At 38.7% G+C, this 13104-nt stretch overlaps 1 protein-coding gene across 1 annotated transcript; it reads left to right on the top strand.

Moving 5' to 3' along the window:
• The first annotated feature begins 534 nt into the window (after positions 1-534).
• On the top strand, positions 535-13047 carry slc38a7 (solute carrier family 38 member 7). The gene is made up of 13 exons (XM_086026033.1): positions 535-659; positions 1016-1058; positions 2456-2763; positions 4118-4171; positions 5012-5156; positions 7134-7272; positions 8245-8343; positions 9130-9184; positions 9285-9399; positions 9611-9758; positions 10290-10489; positions 10581-10632; positions 11951-13047. The coding sequence occupies exons 3-13, from the start codon at positions 2509-2511 to the stop codon at positions 12051-12053; spliced, it is 1365 nt and encodes a 454-aa protein (XP_085882159.1). The 5' UTR covers positions 535-659; positions 1016-1058; positions 2456-2508; the 3' UTR covers positions 12054-13047.
• The last annotated feature ends 57 nt before the right edge of the window (positions 13048-13104 follow it).

Raw genomic sequence — 13104 nt, 5'->3', positions numbered from 1 at the left:
TTAAAAAAAAGTAGCCTTTTTAAAATCTTTACATCAATTGAGTTTTCTAATACGTGTGTTAAATTGTAAATAGATGTAAAGGGCATCTTGTTAGTGTTATTTATTTACCTGATTCTCATGTCTTTTTTTTATTGTGTAAACTGTAAAACCTCCAGCATCCCAGTAAAATAATTATTACATTGTATTATTTCATTTACCGGTAATTGTTCTTTCATGGAAAGCTCGACATTTTTACTAGTTAGTATACTAGTTACTATTAGTTTACTGAGGTTTAAATTGCGTACTAGTAGGCCAAAAGTGGCACTAGTAGTGGAGAAAAACATTACTATTAAGAGACCCAGTCATCTTCATATCCTAGTGTGCTTTATTGCCTTGCTAGTGAGGACGAGCGTTTTATTACATGGCCCCTAAGAGCATCTTAAACGACTTTCCATAGTTTTTACGTGAGGTTAATTGCGTGGCAGAAAGTCAAAAATGGCATAAAAGTGCGAAAAATGGATCTCAATGTCATCGAATAAACTACTGCATTTCCCACAATGCTCCAGTCACGTGACTAGGAATCACGTGCCCTTCAGTCCTGTATGAGGGTGCCATACGTACTACACTGTCTGTTCGCATTGTTAGGTGCAACTGCAGTAGAGGCTCTTGGATGACAAAAGGTATCGTTTCATATTTCTTCCCACTGATCTATCATTGACACACCGATGGAGAGGGTGCAAATTAAAGCAGACAAGTATTGTTTCAAGTGTTTATTTTATTTCATTTTATTTTTTTTAACCGAATGAACGCAAAGTCAGCAAGGTAGCTAGGTTCGCTAACACGAGACAAGTGGTGATTGAAAAACAACAAGATTGAGTGCACTGACAGTCATGCATTGTTTCGTTGACGACCTTATTATACAATGTTACGTCAATCAATTACGTCAGTCTGATCGAATCACTCATAACCTCCAGTGAATGCATGAACTTTAGAGTTTCTGCTCTTGTCCAGTCTAACGTTCGCTTCTCTTTCACAGCCTCTGCAAATATCACTGACTGGATATCCACTAGTTTGTGGAGGTAACTATTACCATTTTTGTCAGTTTGTTGTTACGCTTATGCTGTTTAACAGAATAGCTCTGGGAAAAATAAAGACACCTCTGCAAATATGATCAGTTTCTCAAGTTTATTTTATCATAAGATTTTGTTTTACTATTTACAAGTACAATCAGCAATTTAGTCGTATTTTATGTACAAGTGCTATTCACAATATAAGTCCTCAATTCATATATTATCATTTAGAGCATTTGTAGAAAATAAAACATTGCCAAAATACCAAATAAAAAGTCCAGTGTTTTTTAAGTCCAATTCAAATTCTGATCTATAAACCCTAAAAATGTGTGTAATGTTGTGTATGTGATAAATTATTTTAAAGAGATTTTTTTTTTTAATAATTAAAAAAAAAAAATTCAGTTGAACATAACTACAATTGATTAACCAAGTATAAAAGAAATCTAATAAATACAGTGGTGCCTTGAGATACAAATGACTCAACTTAAAAGATTTTTGAAAAAGGTTGAGCCAACTTTCTTTTTGCTTTGACTTGCTACTAGACTTGAGGTATGAGCACTGTAAAGTGGCACCACACTCAACCAAGCTCACTTCACAATAAGTGTTGCAGATAGTGGAAAAAAAAAGACGAGAGAAATAAGAAAAGGAAAAAAACTTGAAGCTGTCTATTTCCTCTCCCAGTTAAAGTTTACTGTCAAACTAAACAAAATAAAAAGAATTACACCTTGTTTATTTCAAACAACCACATAATTTAGCCTTTCAATGTGCCCTTTTAGTCTGCTAGCTTAATGCTATCAACACATAGCCACTATGTGGCACTATTTAATCAACGGATTGAACACAAATGTTACAGCAACACATGTAGACCCATAATGCAATCGTATTCAGTCATATGTTCTTTATCCCCTGTGAAAATGGCTAACATTAGTGCTATACTGATGAGCTGACAGGAGTTGAGATGTCTCAATGAACAATATATCTATTCCTCAATTGAAGAATCTGGCCAGAGGTCGCCCTTTTCTCTTTCGGGCCAACACTGAGACACTAAAAGAAAAGCAGCATTTCAAGCTTACAATTATTACAGAAGTCTGCAGCGCGTATCCTGACGAAGACCGAAAGGCGGGAGCACATCACACCGATTTTAAAATCACTACATTGGCTTCCCGTGTGTTTCAGGATTGATTTTAAACTTGTTTTATTGTTTTTTAAATGTCTGAAGGGTCTTGGGCCTTCTTAGGAGTCTAACTGTAAATTTGTACCGAATTCCAGATTACCACCTTGGATCCACCTGCTCACTAATACCAATTACATCCAAACATTGGCTACCTCCTGACCACTGTGGAACATTCAAGATTTACAGTATCTGTCCTCACCCTGGAACAATCTATACTTCTGTTTTTCTAAAGCTGGATTCAGACAGGTGGAGACTTGGCTGTACCGAGCTGCTGCCAAATAGCTCATGGCCATTGACACTAACATGGACGACTGGGCAGGAGTTGGCAGTTATGACTCGGGAGAGAGAGCTCGGCTCTTGCAGAGTCCCAACATGGACTCGGCGCAGCACGCGGAGTCGGAGAGGAGGCCGGGCGGCAGCGTGTCGTGCTTGGGAGCGGTTTTCATTGTGGTGAACGCGGCTTTGGGAGCCGGTCTGCTCAACTTCCCGGCGGCCTTCAATATGGCAGGAGGCGTCACGGCAGGAGTGATGCTTCAAATGGTGAGGCGCTTACAACACGGCTCCCTTTAAGGACTTTATGCAAGCCACATTTGTAAAGGAGTGAATTTCATCTAGTTTTCCAGTGATTACCCCAATTGTCTGTGGGGCTGAGATTTGAGTGGATATGCGCTAAATAATTGTGAAAAATCAATCCTTGTACAGGTACATATCAATGTCAGTAGTTCAATTCAAAAGGTGTAACTTGTATATTTTTTAGTCAGTCAGTTAAATAATTTGATTATAGTTCCCAGCTTTCTGTTAGCTCCAAATTAACCATCTCAAAAAATTTCAATATTAAATAACAAACAATCTACATTATTTTAAATATAGAAATTAGAAAGGAATTGGTGGTCTGAAATTTTTTTCTGTGTAATGATTGGGTCAATGTGACTCTAAAGGGCCTTTGTTGTCCTCATCGCAATCACTCAGTCACTTTGAAAATGTAGCAGAATAATGAAACTCTGACCTTTTTATTTTAAATGGTCAACATTTGCACCCATAGCAGTATAATGATACCTTTTCTTAAATTGTTCCCTTCTTTTTATATCATTTTCACTTCATTGCATGGACATGATTTTTGGAGGTCCCTCATACTGCTCCACTAAATGATACAAATTTAAAAATAATTTTTACATGGTTGTATTGTCAACAGCAAGTCATTTGATAAAATTAGTCATTTTTGTCGTCCGTAATCAATACTCTGCCATAGTGAAATTGATGTAAAAAAAAAAGAATACACTTTCTGAAATGAGTTTTCAGTAGGGTAAAACTAACCTCTCTCACGACGGTCTACTGTATTTGTTAAACATAACACACTGTGCTTGGTAACCGAATCATGTTGCTAAATTAAAGTCCACCATGTGCTCATAAAATGCTAACATTAGCCAATAATATTCACTGTGTAAGCAAGTGTTCTTATTTTCCTTTTTATATGTACATTGTCTATTTGCAGTTAATTTATTTTACTTTATTTTAGTTTTAAAAAGCGTCAGAGCTTGACCAGTATGCATTTCTCACGGCATAACAGCTGCTTGAATCCAATATCAATGTACAATAAATTGAATTGAAAATCTCAACTTTTTGGGGGCAAAATTGAGAAGTCTGAAAGGCACCTTATGTTGACATTCAGTCAAAATTGTATAAAAACTGAATTTCACTTTTTGAATTGAGCTACTGATATAAGAGTTCAAGAATTGTAACTGTGCTAGGATATTCTAATTTCTTGAGTGCCGAAATAAATAAAAAACTGTTTTGCTTGAAATTTTTGATATTTGACAGCTTAAACTAGCTTCAAACTCACTAAAGTTAAGCAACAATGAATTAGGATGTGAGGCTCCATTTCTTTATTTTTCAGTTCATGCTGATCTTCATAATCAGTGGTCTGGTGATTTTGGGTTACTGCTGTCAGGTTAGTGTCACTAAAGGCCTTCCACACACTTCTGTCTTTCTGTTCACCTCATTCACTCGTTCTCTTGTACTTCCATCTGCAATTTTATTTTTTTTTTCTGAAGTTGTAGTCGTAGTAGCGGAATGCTTAGATCATCATTTGTGCGCTCAGACTTTCACTTCCTGAATAGCATATTGACTCAGATGATCACGTTTTTGTGTTATGTTTGTGCTTACTAAGCCACATCAGCACATTAGCATGTTTCAGAATGTGGGCGGAAGCCGGCCGGGGAGAACATGCAAACTTCACGTTCAACTGCACATTGAAATGTGAGGCAGACTTGCTAACCAGTATTCTGCTGTGCTGTCCCTCAAAATCATATGAGCGCCAAACTCGAGACGTAACGCAAATCAGGGCAGAACAAGTTTGAAAAATACTGTAATCTCATTGTGATTTTTTGTTTGTTTTACCCCTCATGATTGCGATTGTGGTTTAATATATTTTTGATAATATCAGATTTATATTTTTAAAACCCACGGCTGATTAAACGATGTTCTGAATTTTATTATGCCAAAAATCGAAATCGGCATCAGTCTCAAGAAGTACATATTTGTCGCGGCCAAGTAATATTAGCTTTTTTTGGTCGCAGAGGTTAAAGAATATATACCTGTGTGTATTGTTATTTTGGCTGTCTTGCACCATTTGTGTTCAAATATCTGTTGCTTAAAACATGACAACACCGCCACATAAATGCTATTCGTTTGCCCGTCTATGGGACGTCTCGCAATGTTTCAACTTAAAATATCGTTCATCAAATTGGCATTGCCGACTCCATCTTATCAGCTGCTTTGGTTTCCTTAGGTCAGTAACGAGAGCACCTATCAGGAGGTGGTCCGAGCCACTTGTGGAAAAGTTACAGGAGTCCTGTGCGAGGTCGCCATCGCCATCTACACTTTTGGCACTTGCATCGCTTTCTTTATCGTCATCGGAGACCAGCTGGACTGCCGTGAGTAGACTCGCTCGTTTATCATACGACTGTCACACCCGCCGCGGCCACATCGGCTGGTCCGACGAATCCCGGAAGAGCCTAGCGGTATGAACATACGCTGCCTAACTGGCCCGAAACAGAAAACGTGACAGCCGATCACATGGCTAGCATACCTCCATATTGATGATAAATGGACGAGTGCATGTGTGAAGTCTACCAAGACACTGTTACAGTCCCGACGTCACCAAGGCCTGCCTTGCTTTGCCGTTGCTGTTAGCTGATTCAATTCAAGGTCCATGGACTAGTACACTATTTGTACTCACTAAGAAGACAGTTCAGTGCACTAGTACAGCGACAAGTGTGCACTAGTAGTCATAGAATCTTACCAGTAAGTTTTTTTTTTTCCATTACTTCATGACATTTCTGCACACTAGCAGGACACCTTTGGAGTAATAGTCGACCGTTGTAAGTTACTAGTGAGCCAAAGCTGTTCACTAGTTGACATCCGTGTGCTACTAGTACTACTAGTGAAGCCCTAGGTCAGGGGTAGGGAACTCCGGTTCCCCGAGAGCCATATCCTGCCTCTTTTGGATCCCTCCCTACTACAACACACCTGACTCAAATGATCAGGATGGTTTCAGACTTCCAGCGAGCATGCTGATGAGCTGATCACTTGAATCAGGTGTGTTGTAGCAGGGAGAGATCCAAAACAGGCAGGAACTAGTCGAATTGAATCATTTCACTTGTGTTACTAGTGACACACAGTTGTCAACTAGGGCAGTGGTTTTCAAACTTTTGACAACTTTTTGACCAAGATTAAAATACAGTAGTGTAATAGGCCCAAGTGCTCATCAAAAAGGAGCCTTTTTTTTTTAAAGGTGTATATTTCATATTATGATTAAACAACTATACCATTATGTACAATTTGAACATTAACAATATACTTAAATATAGGGGGAGACTGCACTAAAAATGTATTGTTTAAAATGTGTTGCACAGAATAGTAAAACACAAATTATACTTAATGTTTAAAAAAAAAGAAACGATCTCAACAATTAAATGCAAATGTATTTTACTATTTAACAGTTAGATATAACTGAACTGTATAGGCAGTGATTATTGTGCGTATCACACTTTTTTTTTTTTTACGACACTGAACTAACGCATACTTTTGCCTCACTAATAACATGTACTTAACTGCGCAAAGAGTGTACTAGTACATGGATGTGATATTGTTCCCAATATGTGAAGCAGTTTGAGCATTTATTCAATATTTAATAAACATCTTTCATTGTATTACTTGTAAGGACCAAAAGCGACACTAGTAGTGGAAAAAAAAAACACATGAGTAAGACTGAGACAGTCGTACTTGTGTACTCTCATTGTTCCACTAGTGGGCTGAATCGCCATACTAGTGAAGGCATACTTGTACATAGGTTGAAATTATGTCATTAATAGTAGCATGTTCCTAGTAAGGCAAAACTATGTACTGTACTGGTCGTACTAGTGACATTACAAAATGTATGCCTAAACATCTAACACTTTACTAGTAGTAGCGTGTATATATCAGCTAGCTTTTTGTCTAGTTGTTGACATTTGTAGAGCTGCTGGACTGGTGACACGTATTACCGGTACTTAAGATAATAATGTGGCAGTTCCTTTGCTCTCTGGAAAGTCAGTACAGTATTAGTATTAATATTACATGCAAATGTAAAGTGTCGCGTATGAGTGTTGCTAACCCCTAGCAAAAATGTGGTGCTTTCGCCGATGAAAGCAAAGTGCGCATATGATGGCAGAAGTGTCCCTCATGTGACCATGTCATGCGGCGCTTCGTCCCAACATGCTGACAGCGACTAAATTTGTCTCCCACTCTCATCTGAAATGAGACTTTGGCCTTGTGTGGCCTCTCTTGCTACGTGTGACTTTTTACCTGCTCATCATCCATCTGAAATAAAACTTCTTTTTTTCTTTCTTTTTTTTTTCTAATTGTCACAGTGGTTGCGGTGGCGTTTCATGATGGTTCCGTCAGTGGCTTGTGGTACACCGACCGCAAGTTTACCATTGTGTGTACTGCAGTTTTAGTCATTCTGCCTTTGTCCATCCCAAAGGAGATTGGCTTCCAGAAATATGCCAGGTATTGCACAAACGTACAGCAAGTCACATCACATCACTTCATAAATTGCTTACCTCAGCCAAAGAGATTGGCACTTTACCCGATTTTGCTGGTCCGTCCTCCGTCCGATACCTGGGCTAGCTTCCGTCATCGTCCTTATTCATAAAAATAATCGTCCTCCAAACCCGTCCGTCCTCGTCCTTTTAAAGCGCTTACCTACTTACATTTCATCAAAACAACCAGAAATTGTGTTCCATTTACAAAACTAAAAACAATTCACAATATTAAGTATTCTTTTCCTCAATTTAAAAATGAATTAAGCACATGCAGAAGATTCAAAGTGTCCTGAAATTAGGGCTGATTTTTCATAACAATATTTTTCAAACTATCCTGAAATTGTGAAGAATTTTTTCAGATTTTTATTTTTGTTCGATTTTTATTTTTAAATCTGTTTTTGAACTATTTAAGAAAAAAACGTTTCAGAATATTACATTTTGTACAGAAGAGGATTAGGGCCAGTGGGGGGAGAGGGGTTGGAGGAGGGGATGGGGGGGTAAAGGTTGGTTAGATTCTCACTTTTATTTCAGAATTCTGACTTTATTCTCAGAATTCTGACTTTAAAGTGGGAATTCTGAAAAGTGAGAATTCAGACTTTAGTCAGAATACCTATAATAAAGTCAGAATTCTTACTTTACGGTTAAAATTCTCACTTTAAAGAACAATTCTGACTTTAAAGTCAGAATTCTGAGATAAAAGTGGGAATCTTGCCAACCTATGTTTTTTCCCCCACTGGCCCTAATCCTCTTCCGAGTTTTTAACAAATATTTTCCTAGCGATTCGTGCATGAAAATGAGATTAAAATTAAGATTTTTCATAGTATCCCTGAGTTGAAAATATTTGACAATAAAACATCAAAGGGAATGTAGTGAGATTGTCTTTTTAAAAAATATCTACTGAGTATCTCTTTAACAGTGTCAATCTCTCTTTTTGCAGTGCTCTGAGTGTGATGGGTACCTGGTATGTTACCATCGTGGTGATTGTAAAATACATCTGGCCTGATACAGATGTCATGCCCGGGATTGTTCCCAGCAGGTGAGGGCACCACACACTTCATGGCAGGTCAAGTCCTTCACAGTATGTGGTTATTTTCTTGTTTGCTTCTAATCCTTTGTTGTTGAATAGTAGGTCCTTCACACTTATGCACGTGTTTTGTCTGTATTTAAAATAGTACTTTTGTCCTACATCTGGTTAGGAAGTGCGTACTGGTGGATAAAAAAAATGGTGGTCCCCTCCAGCATTTCAGTTGCCCATCCCTGCTCTGCCTAATTCTTATTCCGCCTATATAATACTAAGAATACCAAATAGACTAGTGGGGGGGGGCACATATTCTTGCAAAGGAAAATTTTGTCCTGAGTTTCCTTTTTTAAACAGTGTATATTTGAACATCAAAATGTTCAACCAAAGCACATAATGAAAGTACGTTGTCTTAATGCTAACATTTAATAAAAAACTCCATAGAGGGGCTAATGGAAATTACCATATATGTTATGTTAATTATATACCTTGTAACAACTGCGACTTTAACACACGGAGTATCAACACATACACACTTGGGCATATATTCTCTGTGTGCTGTGGGAACAAGACAATTACTTGTCACTCTTCTTCTATTACGCCGCATATCTCCTAGTTGACCTCAGTGCTCCCAGGCATGTTGTGTGGTGGCACAACGTGGTACTACACTGACAGCACACAACTCTAAAGTCAGACTTCCCTGTTCTGTACAGCGTACACTATGCAAACACATTTAAAAATATATATTATTATTTTATTATTCATTCTGTTTTTTTATTTTATTTCACATTGTCTTTGTTGCAGTTCCACCTGGACTGCAGTTTTCAATGCAATGCCAACCATATGCTTCGGCTTCCAGGTACTAATTTGCTTGTCATTTAAGCTCACGGAAAACTGTTCCGTCTTTCTGGAATCCCCGAATATGAAAGGAAGTTAATCGCTGGCCTTTTTCTTCACAGTGCCATGTCAGTTGTGTGCCAGTGTTCAACAGCATGAGCAAGAAAGCGCTCAAACCCTGGGGGCTTGTTGTTACGCTCAGCATGGTTATCTGCCTCTTTGTTTACACAGGGACAGGTACTATTTGCTCAAAGCCCCTTGAGGCATCTCACTATTGACATGATAAACAGTAATGATGAGCAGTGAGTGACGCACTTTTCTACACACATGTAATTAATTAATAGTATTTTTTTTGGTGGTAATTTCACTTCTATGTTCATTACGTTGTAGCATTGAGTAAGATGTGTGACCTTTTATACTATTTTCTTATTTTTATTGATTTGCTCAGGTATCTGCGGCTTCCTGACATTTGGTTTCAGTGTCAGCCAGGACGTGCTGATGTCATATCCTCCTGATGACATTGCCGTGGCCATCGCCAGAGCATTCATTGTCGTCTGCGTGGTCACCTCGTACCCTATTTTGCATTTCTGTGGCAGGTAAAAACAATGGTTGTTCTAATGCTTCTATGTGACATTCACAGACTTAGTATAGCTCTGGAAAAGAGAGAGTAAGAGACACTAACAATCATTTAGACCAGGGGTCAGCAGCCCGCGGCTCTTTCATCATTGTGTTGTTGCGGCTCTGTGTGGCTTGCGAAAATAAATGATAAGTGTCATCTTTAGTGACGTCCCCATGAAATGAGCTCGACATTTGCATAAAATAAATGTGGTTTATTGTAGTACAGATTAGGTTATTGCTTGTTTGTCAAAACAAAAATATATGGGAAGAGGATTGAAAATAAATTGCATATCAAACCACAGTATTGGGGATGGTGTTCGGTGGAATCGTAATCACCAGTAGATTATTTTTCAAAGTCGTTGAGCTCTAGCTCCTGGTGTTTTTCTTTTTCTGTGGTAGACCATTATAATGGCTCTTTCAGTTTTTAAGGTTGCCGACCTTCCTGTTTGAGTCTGCTCCACGGTGTGTTGACGATTGACAATCTTTCCAGTCGCACTCTGTGTTTGCAGGGCCGTTATTGAGGGTCTGTGGTTGCGCTGGCAAGGCGAGCAGGTGGAGGTGTGCGTGCGCCGCGAGCAGAAGCGGCGGATCGTGCAGACGCTCCTGTGGTTCGTCATCACCCTCGTACTCGCGCTCTTCACGCCGGACATCGGGCGCGTCATCTCGATCATCGGGGGATTGGCGGCCTGCTTTATCTTCATCTTTCCAGGTATCTTCCCCTCCTTGTTTGGGTTTGCTTTTGATTTGTGGCTTAATATCGCACGGTAATGTTTGTGGATGATCTGTGTTTGATTTGAAAGGTTTGTGTTTGATCCAAGCCAAACTGTTGGAGACTGACAATCGAACTGCCAGGTGAGAGGGTCATTCTTGGTTTAAAGCAGTGCTTCTCAATTATTCTCTGTTACGGCCCCCCTAGCAAGAAGAAAACAATTCGCGCCCCCCTGCCCCACCACCCACTCTCCGCCGCAACTATAAATAACAGCATTTGTCTGTAAAATAGTGATAGGTACACCCCTGCATAACATTGTATCCTTCTTAACATAAAGAAAATAAAAAAGAAAGACATGTAGTTCAATTTACAAGAATAACATTATTAACAGTGTTTATTAGTCTGTAAAATAAAAGATTTTAAGTGCATTCATTTTCCTGAAATTCAAAAAATAATATCCTTGTTTAAGCTGTAAACATTTTTGACAGACTTATTGCACCATTTGCTGCTGAAAATAAAATTGAACAAAATCAAAAAATAACAAATTCAAATTGACTTCAGCAACATTAACGCAGGAGCACAATATATAAAACACTTTAACCTACAAAGCAAAAATGAATAAAACAATTTGTGCTGATTTTTTTTTTTTTTTTTAAATCAAAATGAGGAAGCCAAGATTAATGGCTACAGTGAGCACGTTTTGCAACACACAGCTTCTCAAAGCGAGGTTTGAAGCATGATACTGCATCTCTCAGCTCCTGCTCAATGTTTGGCTGGGACCTGTACTTGGTTTTAAGTGCGGCAACAGCACATTAATTTATTTGGCTTCATGCTGTCCGCTGCCAGCATTTTTAGACACAGCAAAGTAAACACACCAGTCTTTCCTCGCCTCCCACTGTAGTCACAGTGAAGCCAAGCGCAACATAAGGCTTCGTCATATTTGCGCGTCTTTGATTTCGGGTGAGTTTCTTTTGACTCGCTATCTTCGTTTCTCTCCGCCTTTCTTTTCATCCCTGTTAAAAATTTCTTAATGCTGTCTAAGGGTTTGTTTACTGCACTTCACATCGCCAGCTCGTTGCAAAACAAACCTACATCGTGGAGTTAATACCCGCTGCGCACAATGGGCAATTAGAGCGCCACTGCCAACTGCTGGAGTGGATGTGCAAATACACGTTATTGTAGTACGGCGGGAAAAAAAAGCGTTTCCCAGGGTCACACGCGCCCACTATATGAGAAGCACTGGTTTAAAGGGTTACATGGATGCTGTTTAGCATTAGCATTGAGTTAGTGGACTGAAAGGTGATGAAGCTCTGTGTATGTTTTGAATGCACAAGGTGGGACACGCATGACTGCAATAACTGCGAGTATATGATAGAAAGTTATTCAAAATAAGGAAAGCAAATATTTAAGAGTGGATTCAACTAACCTTAAATTATGCCCGATTGGCGTTTTCATTCCCAGCTGGCACGGACTGGTGGTCTTCGGTATAGTCATGGTTACACTCGGAGCGTTCATCTTCGGCCTGACCACGACTAATTCCATCTATCAGGACGTTGCCAGCTAAAGGGAACATTTCTGTCCCAGCCTGTGGACATTGTTCTGCACTAAGACTTGAGAAGAGTCCCATGACGACTCATTTACCGGTAATCAGCCCTGACCTCCACCTGATTGCACATCTATACTACAGAACCAGGAGTAAAGACAGCCCGGACTACCACATCAAACTCGGACACTTTATCCTTTATGTGTAATGTTCTGCATGTTGTCTGTTTATTTTTTTCATGCTTTTAATCCACAGCTGAATCAGTTTTGTGACTGCAGCCAGTCCACAACTGCTCATCCTGTGATCATGTACATGTTTACAAGAGCTAAGGGACTTTGTATGTTAGACCACATGATGAAATTGTTTGGTTAGTGGACTCATACCAATTTGTACATTTTGAATTGCATGTCAGAGTATATGTTAAATCATTGAGGAAGAAGTGCAGTGGTTCACAGCCATCAACTCAAAGTCCAGGCCAGCGACTGTTTGCAATGCACAATGGAAATTTGATGATAGATTTGCACCTTTTGATGTTTTAAGTGGATAATGTGTGAAGTGACTCTAAAATTCTATCATATTTGGGCCGTTTTTGCATAAAACTAAATGTACAGAACTGCTAACTAGTTAGGGGTTGACAATGTTTCTTTGAATGTATATAAAATGTTATCATTTATGAAGCCATAATAGATTGTGAACAAGATAAGCTACCACTTTAGTGCACAATCCAAGTTGTTGTATACTTAAACATGCATATTACACAGTAATTTAGTTTTGCTGAGGCTCAAACCAAAGCTTGAAATTTGTCGTTGAGCATTTTAGATTGTATTTATGGTCATAAAAGGGATAAAAATGCATTGGTTTTTTTATACAATGTATCCCAAGGGATAAAGCAGGAATAATCATTTCTTTTTTAGAACTTTACATATAACATTTGTGTCAAATGTTTTGGTTATGATTTTTCTTTCTGGTGCTGCTGTTCATTGAATCACATGAATAAATAGGTGCATTAATCATTTGACTTGTGTTTTCTCCCAAAAACGTACAGTAAATGTCTAATCCACATTGGTGAATA

The sequence above is a fragment of the Filicampus tigris genome, chromosome 3 (genome assembly GCF_054856515.1).
Source record: "Filicampus tigris isolate MCC_2025a chromosome 3, RoL_Ftig_1.0, whole genome shotgun sequence".
NCBI lineage: Eukaryota > Metazoa > Chordata > Actinopteri > Syngnathiformes > Syngnathidae > Filicampus > Filicampus tigris.
Note: the sequence above shows the minus strand (reverse complement) of the source record. Positions and strands in the feature narration are given on the sequence as shown.

Bases quoted from the DNA above. Each gene is read 5' to 3' on its own strand.
- slc38a7 (XM_086026033.1), top strand. From the start codon at position 2,509: ATGGCCATTGACACTAACATGGACGACTGGGCAGGAGTTGGCAGTTAT. The intron at 8,344-9,129 runs GTGAGGGCACCA...TCTTTGTTGCAG, and splicing joins CCCGGGATTGTTCCCAGCAG to TTCCACCTGGACTGCAGTTT. The intron at 10,633-11,950 runs GTGAGAGGGTCA...TTTCATTCCCAG, and splicing joins ACTGACAATCGAACTGCCAG to CTGGCACGGACTGGTGGTCT.